Genomic DNA, 12270 nt, shown 5'->3' on the forward strand with positions numbered 1-12270 from the left:
ATCCACTGCTGCTGCTGCTGCTGCTGCTAAGTCGCTTCAGTCGGGTCCGACTCTGTGCGACCCCATAGACGGCAGCCCACCAGGATGCCTCGTCCCTGGGATTCTCCAGGCAAGAACACTGGAGTGGGTTGCCATTTCCTTCTCCAATGCATGAAAGTGAAAAGTGAAAGTGAAGGCGCTCAGTTGTGTCAGACTCTTCGCGACCCCACAGACTACAGCCTACTAGGCTCTTCTGTCCATGGGATTTTCCAGGCAAGAGTACTGGAGTGGGGTGCCATCGTCTTCTCCAACTAGATGGGTTAAGAATGTCTTATTCTACCATCTCAATAAAGCAATTTTAACATATTTAAATCAAATCATTGTACTGCATGCCTAAACTTATACAGTGATGTATACCAACTATTTTTTAATAAAACAGGAAAAACTATTGCAATTTTGATACTGAAAATTCGCTAACACATTTTCAGGAACAGATTACATTTGGATAATGAAGGAAATCTGTATTTTAATTATTATTTTAAAGCATCTTATACATATGGTTAGCCATGGCTTTGAAATGAAACCAGAATACTATCAGTTTTAATGATGAGTATACCTACTGCACACACACATACACCCTTAACCATACCTGAAGTCCCAGGAGTTCATCAATTGAAGTCTCTGGTTCACTAGGGTTGCTATCTGTTTGCTTAGGTACTTGAGCAATACTGTTGTCACTGTAATACGCAAAGGAAAACTTTTATTGTAGTTCTCAACTAGGCAAAAACAATTAGGTATTTTAGACACAAATATTTTACCTAGTCAAAAATTTATTAATGTTTTCTGCAAGCTTTTCTTGAAGAGACTTGTTGCTTAGTATCTTTTCTCGTGCATTTTCAATAACCATTTGCTGAAAAAGAAATCAGTATTAGTAAAAGCACAAGATGGAGTATTATGTTATTTGTCTAAAAAGAATCAATGGAAGCTGGATAGTTTTAATGAATCTAGGTAGAAACTCAAAAGTTATGGTGGTGCCTTCCATATTAATACCAGATTACTATGTTAACCACTTACAAATATTTTCACAGATCCTTCACCAACTTCTTTTTCACTTTGGAACTGCATAGTTCCAAACTCTTTAGCTTTTCATACAAGGTTTTAAATAAGCTGACTCTATTCTGGAAAAATGTCCTATTATATTGCATAATCCAGCAATAACAGTGTATTTACAGTTTCTTCAACATACTTCTGTTTCTTACTTGGTGCATTTGCACGGGTTAGCTATTCTGACTGGACTGTTTCTTACTGGTAAATATCCCTACAGTCTTAATGATGTTCTTCAGTCCCTTAAGTTGTGTACTATTCTTTGCGCCACCAAGGACTGCCAGCATGCCAGGCTTCCTGAGCCTTCACTATCTCCTGGAGTTTGCTCATATTCATGTCCATCAAGTTGGTGATGCCACCTAATCATCTCATCCTCTACTGCCTCTTCTCTTTTTGCTTTCCATCTTTCCCAGCATCAGGGTCTTTTCTAATGAGTTGCCTCTTCACATCAGATGGCCAAAGTATCAGAGTTTCAGCTTCAGCATTAGTTCTTTCAATAAATATTCAGGGTTGATTTCCTTTAGGATTGACTAGTTTGATCTCCCTGCAGTCCACGGGACTCTTAAGAGTCTTCAGCACCACAATTCGAAAGCACCAGTTCTTTGGTGCTCAGCCTTCTATATGGTCCAACACTCACATTCATTTGTACAGGACGACTGGAAAAACCACAGCTTTGAGTATGCAGACCTGTGTCTGTTTTTTAACATGCTGTGTAAGTGTGTCACAGTTTTGCTTCCAAGGAGCAAATGTCTTTTAATTTCATGGCTGCAGTCACCATCTACAGTGATTTTGGAGCCCAAGAAAATAAAGCCTGTCACTGTTTCCACTATTCCACCTTCCTTTTGTCATGAAGTCATGGGCTGTATGCCATGATCTTAGTTTCTGAATGTTGAGTTTTAAGCCATCTTTTTCACTCTCCTCTTTCACCTTCATCAAGAGGCACTTCAGTTTCTCTTCATCGCCTGCCATTAAAAGTGGTACCATCTGCATATCTGTGGCTGTTGATATTTCTCCCAGCAATCTTGATTCCAGCTTATGCTTCACCCAGTCTGGCATTTCACATGATGTACTCTGCACACAAGTTAAATAAGCAGGGTGACAATATACAGCCTTATTGTACTCCAGTCCCAATTTTGAACCAGTCCACTGTTCCATGTCCAGTTATAACTGTTGCTTCTTGACCTGCATACAGATTTCTCAGGAAGCAGGTAAAATGGTCTGGTATTCTTTTTTCTTAAGAATTTCCCAGTTTCTTTGTGACCCTTACAGTCAAAGGCTTTCACATAGTCAATGAAACAGCAGTAGATGCTTTTTTTGGAATTCTCTTGCTTTCTCTATGATCCAACAAATGCTGGCAATTTGATCTCTGGTTCTGCTGCCTTTTCTAAATCCAGCTTTTTCATCAGCAAGTTCTCAGTTCACATACTGCTCAAGTCTAGTGTGAAGGATTTTAAGCATAACCTTGCTAGCATGTGAAATAAGCGCAACTGTATGGTAGTCTGAACATTCTTTGGCATTGCCTTTCTTTGGGATTGGAATGAAAACTGACCTTTTCTAGTCCTATAGCCATTGTTGACTTTTCCAAGTTTGCTGACATGTGTGCAACACTTTAACAGCATCATCTTTTAGGATTTGAAATAGCTCAGCTGGAATTCCATCACCTCCACTAGCCATGCTCTTAGTAACGCTTCCTAAGGCCCACTTAACTTCACATCCTAGGATGTCTGGCTCTAGGTGAGTGACCACACCATTTTGGTTATTTGAGTCATTAAGACTTTTCCTATATAGCTCTTCTGTGTATTCCTGCCAGCCGTGCTTAATCTCTACTGCTTCTATTAGGTCCTTACCATATTTTTCCTTTATCATGCCCATCCTTGCATGAAATGTTCCCGTGCTGTCTCCAATTTTCTTGAACAGATTTCTAGTCTTTCCCATTCTATTGTTTTCCTCTATTTCTTTTGCCTTGTACACTGAAGGCTTTCTTCTCTCTCCTTGCTATTCTCTGGAATTCTGCATGCACTTGGCTGTATCTTTCCCTTTCTTCATTGTCTTTCACTTCTCTTTTTTTCTCAGTTATTTGTAAAGCCTCCTCAACAACCACTCTGCCTTCTTGCATTTCTTTTTCTTTGGGATGGTTCTGGTCATTACCTCCTGCATAATGTTATGAACCTCTGTCTGTAGTACTTCAGGCAGTCTGTCTCCCGGATCTAATCCCTTAAAGTATTTGTCACCTCCACTGTATATTCATAAGGAATTTGATTTAGGTCACACCTGAATGGCCTAGTGGTTTTCCCCACTTTCTTCAATTTAAGCCTGAATTTTGCTACAAGGAGCTAATGATCTCAGCCACAGCCAACTCCTGGTCTTGTTTTTGCTGACTGTATAGAGCTTCTCATTTCTGGCTGCAATGAATATTATTTATCTGATTTCGGTATTGACCATCTGGTGATGTCCAGGTGTAGAGTTTTTTCTTGTGCTCTTGGGAGAGTATGTTTGCTATGACCAGTGTATTCTCTTGACAAAACTGTTATCCTTTGCCCTGCTTCATTTTGTACTTCGAGGCCAAACTTGCTGTTACTCTAGGTATCTCTTAACTTCCTACTTTTTCACTCCAATCCACTATGATGAAAATGACATCTTTTTTTGGTGTTAGTTCTAGGTCTTCTAAGTCTTCACAGAACCAGTCAACTGCAGCTTCTTTAGGATCAGTGGTTGGGGTATAGACTTGGATAACTGTGATACTGAATGGTTTGCCTTGGAAACGAACCAAGATCATTCTGTTATTTTCGAAAGTGCACCCAAGCACTGCACTTTGGACTTTTTTGTTGACTATGAGGGCTAATCCATTTCTGCAAGGGATTCTTGCCCACAGTTATAGATAAAATGGTCATTTGAATTAAATTCCCCCATTCCCATTCTAATTTTAGTTCACTGATTCCTAAGATGTTGATGCTCGCTTTTGTCATTTCCCACTTGACCACATCCAATTTTCCTTGATTTATGGACGTGACATTCCAGGTTCCTATGCAATATTGTTTTTTACAGCATTGGACTTTACATTCGCCACCAGGCACATCCATAACCGAGTGCTATTTGTGCTTTGGCCCAGCCTCTTCATTCTTTCTGGAGCTATTAGTAATTGCCCTCCATTCTTCCCTAGTAGGATACTGGACACCTTCTGACCTGGGAAGTTCGACTTCTGGTATCATGTCTTTTTGCCTTTTTTTACTGTTCATGTGGTTCTTGTGTTAGTAATATTGAGAGGTCTGCCATTTCCCCCCACCTCTAGTGGACCACAGTCCACAGTTTTGTACTTACAGTCTATCCCAAAGCAATTCTACGACAGTTTTTTTTGTGTCACATCATATGGCTTGCTGGATCTGCTTCCTGACCAGGGATTGGATCCTTGAAGTGGCAGTGTGGAGTCCTAAACACTGGGCTGCTAGGGAATTCCCTCAACTGTAGTTTTACAGAAATAGTACATTTTACACAGACACACACTATATATTTATATAAATCGTATACATATGAATAGTTATAAACTCAGGAATATCTTAAGTTGCAAAGTTTGGGAAGGTCACTTACTTTTTCTACTACAAATGCATTTGGATCCTGCAAATTTCGTATTGTTGAATGAGGCCCAGACTTCCGTTGAGATTCACTGAAACACATTTTAAAAGCTTATCTTTTAACTAGTATGAATAATCCAATGATCATTACATATAAAGACAAATCTTAGTCATGGTGGAAAAGATATTTTCTCTATTTGTGGTAGGAACAAAGGGCAGTAGAGTTGAAAAGCATTAATAGTCTTGAATTGAGAAATGAATCTGAGATCTAGCTTTATTATTTATTAACTATATGGTCTCTACCAGGTACCCTCTGACCTACTTTATAATGGGATAAAACTAAAGCTTTACAGGGTTAATGCAAGAATTCAATAAACATAAAGTATATGTAAAGACTTTATAAAAAGGTCAAAGTTCTTATAAATGTTAGATATTGTTACAGTACTTTTATAATTTCATGTGGTTAAGTGTGAAATCTTGCCAAAGAGGCTGAGGTCAGCCTTGAACGAGAGACAACCAATAGTAAACATTCCAACAAAAATACCCAGGGCATGGCAATTGAGAAAAAGCAAAAACATTTTAAACTATTATCTCTCTTTTCTGAAATATTCTTCAAAAAAAGACACATGGGCTAAATAGGACAGAAAGAGTACTTCTCAGAGAATGTCTGAGAAGATTTATAATTATCAGTTTAGGAGTTTAAATATATGTTTGTAGACCCTAAAATATGCTGATAAAAAATGATTATTTCCAAAAATCTGAGTTAACATTAATTTTAATGTTTTTCTATACTACTACAGAAAAAACACTTCTAATGAAACACATTCCTAGATCATTGATTTCTGAAACAATCTGATTTCAGGGAGATTATAAAGTAAAAAAAAGAAGTGCTTTGAAACAGCTATAATAGTAGAGTCTCAAGTACTTAATGCAATTTTGTTACTTTATTCATAATGTAAGTATCCTTGTGCAATTTTTTTGTAATGGTTACTGGAAACATGTCTTTTTAGAAAGCATTTACCTTTTGCGTCTACCAGGAGACATTAAACTGGCATGATTTTTCCTTTCCTGAGCACCAGTATTATTATTTAAAGCCTCTCCAGCTGTATTTCAAGAGAACAAAACAGTAAGTCAAGGAAACAGAATAGTTTTTTAAAACTTGAATTAACTGAATAAAAATAGCACTACATAGTGATTATTTTAAATTCAGTTAGTATATATTGAGTGCCTACTATGTGCAAGGCACTACAGAAGATATTGTGTGTGTTAGTTGCTCAGCTGTGTCCCACTCTTTGCAACCCATGGACTGTAGCCCACCCGGCTCCTCTGTCCATGGAATTCTCCAGGCAAGAATCCTGGAGTGGGTTGTCATTACCTTCTCCAATAGAAGATATTAAGATACATAAAATATAGCCCCCATGACTTAAGGTTTTACAGTAAAATACAAAGTAGAGTATACAGAATAGTTTCAACAAAAAATGCCATGGCAGAACAAACGAACTGTAAGAAGTATAAACTAAATATACTGCTAAGTGTTTTTACCCAGAGGTGTTAAAGAGATTGGAGCAAAGATGGAAATAAGGGAGAATGTAATGGTTGTCAATACATTTTACATGCACAAAGAGAAAAAAAGACTGGTCTAAGAACCGAGAGGGGTGACACCTCAATTCTAATCCCAGTTCTGTTACTAACTAGCCTTTTGCTCCTAAATATCATGTGCTTTTAATACTATCAAGTATATAACAAACAAGAAGTACTAGATGACCTCTAAGTTTATTCTTAGCTCTAAGATTCAGCCAGGAATACGTAGGATTTTCAACATGTAGAGATGGAGGTTAACCAGAAAAACATTCCTCATTTCAGCAGGACAGACTACTATGAACAAAGTGTTCACATATAATGTGCATTCCTTTTAAAAGCAAATAAGAGGGTTTTTTTTTCCAATTAATGCAGATAAGTGAGAACTAGAAGAGACTTCAAGGTTGGACATCAGTTAGAACAGATAAAAGAATCCCAGATTAACACATCTCACAGATTTAATAATATGCTTAATGGCAAATTGAACAAGTGAGCACGCACATATTATCTAAATTTACCCACTTCTAGCCTCTTATCTTGGAGAAGGCCATGGCACCCCACTCCAGTACTCTTGCCTGGAAAATCCCATGGACAGAGGAGCCTGGTAGGCTGCAGTCCATGGGGTCGAGGATACGACTGAGTGACTTCACTTTCACTTTTCACTTTCATGCACTGGAGAAGGAAATGGCAATCCACTCCAGTGTCCTTGCCTGGAGAATCCCAGGGACAGGGGAGCCTGGTAGGCTGCAGTCTATGGGGTCGCACAGAATCGGACACAACTGAAGCGACTTAGCAGCAGCAGCAGCCTCTTATCTACTTTTTGCCATATTTTATACCATGAATATAAAGATATTATCACATCATCTCATTCACACAATTTGATTAAAACAAAATTTAAAAGCACAAAATGTAAACTTACTGGTCATAGTGTCTTGTGACTGTGAATGGTTGACCACTACAAAATCTGACCTCAAAGGAGCTGAAATTTGGCCAGTTGGCCTAATAACTTGTGTAGCTGTCAAAGGAGAATTGGTAAATTGTCCTAAAAGATACGGTAAAGGCTCTGAACTGACAGGAGCTGCTTGAGATGCAAGCCTTCTCTGACGTTTGATTTCTGCAATCCCATTTCTTGTTCGGGCTGAAACACACAAGCATTTAAAAAATTAACTCAATGTCAGAGTAGTTTGGGAATTTTAAGATGTCTATACAATATATGTTCTACACATTTAACAGTGAACCTAAAAAATAGCCCCTAGAATTATCACCTGTTTATGTGATAATTTCACAAGAAACAAACTAAAATTGAGTACACTTGAAATTTTAAAAATCCAAGAATACATTTCTTCTGTAATAATTAAAACTGATAACATCTCCACAATCAGGAAAACAAATTTATGGAATGAGAATTAAAGATGTGAATACATGAGAGCCAATGAGAAAAATAAGATATACTATTTTAAATGCATATTTTTACAATTAATGAAAATATTATTTTCTAATATGATAACGGTACTTAGAAAAACAGAAGTTTAAACAAAATGTAAATGCAGCACACATGTATTGTTAACAAAAACGCTCATCTGACATTAAATTTGAGTTAAAGTAAAGTAATTCTGAACATTATTTAGAGTTTAAAGTTGAATACCAACCTCTCTGACTGGCAGCAAACCCTGGGGAACTTTGCATGCTCCTAATAAACAAAAGTAGTTAGACATTAAAAAATTTCTGTTGCTACGATACATTCTGATTTAGTTACAGTCAGACCTGAAGTAAATTATGAGTTAAAAGGCAAGAAATTTCTCTCAGATAAAAAAGATAAGCACTTTTTTTCTGGGTAACCAAATCTTATCTGCTTTAGGAAAAAAACAGTGGCATATAAAAATGCAAACATGTATAATTTTATTAATCAAGTTTCTATCCAATGCAGTAAGCAAGAGCTTTGAAATACCATTAAGAATACAATTTGCCTTGAATTTAGGAACTCAATATATTTAAGAAAGTTATATATAATATTTTATAATTTTCAATTATCTTTTATAACTATAAAAATGCCTTCCCAGAGAAATTCTGATTTTATATAACTGCATACATAAATACTTCAGAATCCAAGTTGATTTCAAAAGAGATCCTGCTTTCATCAAATTTATGACTATGACATTGTTTCACCAAACTTCTAAAGAAGGAACAAAGCAAACAGGTAAGAAAATTCACAATATAAACTGATTCTCCTTTTGCTATGAATTGGTTACCCATGTATTTTGTAAACAATCAGATACTGTGCCATTTTCCTCAGAAATCTGTCAAATAAGTGTCTGCCAACAAGAGCCACAAAACTTACTGAATCAAATAAGCATTTTTAACAGCACACAAACCAACCTTGGAGAACACCTGGCTAGGAGGTTTCTTTTTTTATGTAATACCTTGTCAGTAAAACACTGCAGTAACTTATAAATACTTCATAGGTGTTAAGTTGTGAATGTCTTTGAAGACTGTTTGCAAGGGAATGAAAGAGGAAAGGGAAGTCAGGAAAGGGGAATAAAAGTAAGACTACCAAATAAAATGTAGTACAGAGTCACACAAAAAGCACTTGGAGCCATTCTAGCAGTTTCAGCTGAGGAAGGAAAGGAGGCCCCTGCTGAAGTGGGGTATTCACTTGTAGCTCTGGGAGAAAGTGTAAGAAAGGATGGTTTTCATACTAGACTCAAGTTGAGTAAGATATGTTATAAAATTGATTCCTATTCTAAAGATAGTGAGACTAGCATTCCAAGGCCATGACATAGTTAAGTTCTAAAAGCAGAAGTGTTATTATTCGGGTTTGTTCCTTTATCCAGTAGTGTTATTATTCGGCTTTGTTCCTTTATAAGGGAAGAACAAAAGTGGCATGGATTACACATATCAATTTTCTGCATGTGTAATGAAGATGCAACTGTATAAGGGAAGTCACATGGGGCTTGAGTTAGTAGATTTCTATCCATGAAGACTGGACTAGATTTGTATTCAGCCAGAGATCTGCCTCTAAATTGTTACGGGAACCTGGGAATATCATTAATTTCCTCATTTCTAAATATTTTATTAAAGTACACAACTTATTTAAAATCATCTAATCAAAGACAAATATCAATAACCTGTAGCATAATTTCAAAATTAGATCAGTGTTAAATGCACAGTGTGGGTCATAAGATTTAAATGTGAAGTGACTCTTAATTGTGCTTGCATTCCAAAATTATTATGCACATTCTGATAAGCTGATGGTATAAGCCTTTTATTACCTGATCTGAGAAAGTGTATGGTCTAACTTCTTCCACAGAGATGACATAATTGCTGGGACATCATTTGATGTTTCTAAATCATAAGAGGAAATGTTTCATAAAAAATCCATCATTTAATTTGAACAGACACAGAAAATCAATAAGGAAAACTTTTCTCTCAGCTGCTGATATTATGTTGGGAACTGAGAAATAAGCCTATTTTGTAAAGAACTGCAAAGCTATAATGATGTTGCTTTTTTGGCTCAAGTCACTGAGAATCAGATACAATATGAGGGAAAAGGAAACTTGTGAAAACTATGAAGTTTTTTTAAGATCAATAATCTTGTATTTTCTTTGAATAAAAAGACAAACTATTTTAAATCTTTGTTCTACTTACGTGAAAGTAGTAGAATAAGTAGTAGTAGAATAAGTAGTACTTATTTCAAAGTCAAAATAATTTGATTTATAAATTTATAAAATTATACAAACTCATGTAAATATAGAAATTAGTTTTCTATATCCAATGTTTTCAGGTCCAAATCACCGTGATTTCTCAGCAACTCCTTGGTTACTCAGAATTACAGATAAAATTCTGCAGGACTAATCAGTCAGAATTACAGATAAAATTCTGGAGGACTAATTAGTCTTTTTCAGGATGTGTTCTAAAGCCACACTGATAGGAAATTCAAGGTATTTATATTCTTTACTATATACTTCTAAAAAGCTCAAACAAGAGAAAGTTACCAACATAAAAGTGGGATATAAACCTTTGTACTGCAGTAACATATTGTTTCTGAGGTCATTTGTATTTATATTCTGAGGTCTAAATATTCCTGTAAGATAGTTAAGATAGTCTGGGAAAAGAAAACCTTGGTAGAATGATCAAATAACCTATTTAAGAGAAAGAAATGAAATTCACACTTTGAAATTCTAGGCTTATTACTTTCTACAGTTTCTAGTTTTGTGATATTAGAAAAGTTATCTGGCTTTCTAATCCTTAATTTTCTGACACTAGGTCTAGTGAACTTCCCTGGTGGTCCAGTGGTTAAGAATCTACCTTGCAATGCAGGGAACTTGGGGAGGATCCCTGCTGGGGGAACTAAGATCCCACATGCTGTGGAGCAACTGAGCCGATGCACAGCAACCACTGAGCCTGAATGCTCTGGAGTCCCTGTGCCACAACCAGAGAACTCTACAGTCCTTGCGCCACAACCCGAGAGTTCTGTGAGCTGCAATGAAAGATCACACGTGATGCAACAAAGATCCCTTCTGCTGCAACTAAGACTTGATGCAGTCAAATAATGAATAAATTAATAGATCTAAAAAATCAATACCTCTCATTGGATTATTTTAAGGACTGAAATAAAACCTCTGAAAGAACCTAGCACAATGTTGCAATAAACAGTACTCAATAATGTGAAGCTTCCATTTTAAAATGTTATCAACTGTACTACTTAATTCTTTACTGCTGAATCTTTTCTTAATATGTTGCAAACTATGGAAATAACGAATATGAGAGAATAAATTTAACTTTCCTCTTCAAGACACTAATTTAGGAAAGTATTAGTTATATTTATCACTCAATATAAACAGACTTTAATTGGCTATCTCTCAGTGAATTTTTAAAATTATTTCAAAATTTAAAAAATCACTAATTAAAACAATTAGATAAATGCTGTATAAAACTGACAAAAAAAAAAAAAAAAAAACACACCCTGAACCTGAATTCTTACCTTTTGCTTTCATAGCTACATATTCATTCAAAATTGTTGTCAAATTTTTTCCAAATAAAGACTGAAAAGAAAAAGATCAAGCATTACCAAAACCATAAAATACTACCAATAATTTCCCACTATGAAATATTTCACCATAAAAGTTACTAAAAGATATAGATTAAAAATTAATCGATAAGGAAATGGTAAAGAGTAGGTCATCAAAGGACTTCCTCGGTGGGTTAGATGGTAAAGAACCTGCCTGCAATGTGGGAGACCTGGGTTTGATTCCTGGGTTGGGAAGAATCCCTGGAGAAGGAAATGGCAACCCACTCCAGTATTGTTACCTGGAGAATCCCCACGGACAGATGAGCCTGGAGGACTGCAGTCCACAGGGTCGCAAAGAGTTGGGACACAACTGAGTAACTAAGCACAGCTGCTGCTGCTCCTGCTGCTAAGTCACTTCTGTCGTGTCCGACTCTGTGCGACCCCAGAGATGGCAGCCCACCAGGCTCCCCAGTCCCTGGGATTCTCCAGGAAAGAACACTGGAGTGGGTTGCCATTTCCTTCTCCAATGCATGAAAGTGAAAAGTGAAAGTGAAGTCACTGAGTCTGTCCAACTCTTAGCGACCCCATGGACTGCAGCCCACCAGGCTCCTCCATCCATGGGATTTTCCAGGCAAGAGTACTGGAATGGGGTGCCATTGCCTTCTCCAAATAAGCACAGCACAGGTCATCAAAAATGAAAACAGTCACTCCTCAAGGACTGAATTCTTCTGTGGGTAAAGAAGCTTGTCTATTGAATAAGATATCGTGACTATGTTTCTTTAGCTAAGATAGTACAATAGCAGGAATGCAGGTTTCAGTTTGGGAGGTAGGGATCCAGTCAAACAGATAAGGACCTACTTCTTTCTGCCCTTTTAATGCCAAAAAAAGCAAAAAACCTGAGTGTAAGACATATCCTTTCCAAGGATCAGTACCTTTTCTATTTTCACTTCTATCATCTCATAAAGTCACCCCATCCCCCACCACCTTTGTATCAATAATAAAGGGCAGGTTTTAATCGACTCAAGTTTGAGG

The 12270-nt window shown here is 36.7% G+C and overlaps 1 protein-coding gene across 3 annotated transcripts in view; it reads right to left on the reverse strand.

Moving 5' to 3' along the window:
* Window positions 1-12270, reverse strand: part of NPAT (nuclear protein, coactivator of histone transcription) — a 56334-nt gene that overhangs the window by 22546 nt on the left and 21518 nt on the right. Inside the window, exons 3-10 of one of the 3 annotated variants that reach the window (XM_019975364.2) lie at window positions 11212-11272; window positions 9500-9572; window positions 7880-7920; window positions 7150-7368; window positions 5674-5755; window positions 4669-4744; window positions 798-889; window positions 629-716 (exon numbers count right to left, since the gene is read on the reverse strand). In XM_019975364.2, the coding sequence (XP_019830923.2) occupies window positions 629-716; window positions 798-889; window positions 4669-4744; window positions 5674-5755; window positions 7150-7368; window positions 7880-7920; window positions 9500-9572; window positions 11212-11272 (732 nt within the window). The remainder of the gene's footprint in view (window positions 1-628; window positions 717-797; window positions 890-4668; window positions 4745-5673; window positions 5756-7149; window positions 7369-7879; window positions 7921-9499; window positions 9573-11211; window positions 11273-12270) is intronic. The other 2 variants (XM_019975365.2, XM_070767574.1) reach the window with 2 other exon arrangements.

Source organism: Bos indicus, chromosome 15 (genome assembly GCF_029378745.1).
Source record: "Bos indicus isolate NIAB-ARS_2022 breed Sahiwal x Tharparkar chromosome 15, NIAB-ARS_B.indTharparkar_mat_pri_1.0, whole genome shotgun sequence".
NCBI classification, from domain to species: domain Eukaryota; kingdom Metazoa; phylum Chordata; class Mammalia; order Artiodactyla; family Bovidae; genus Bos; species Bos indicus.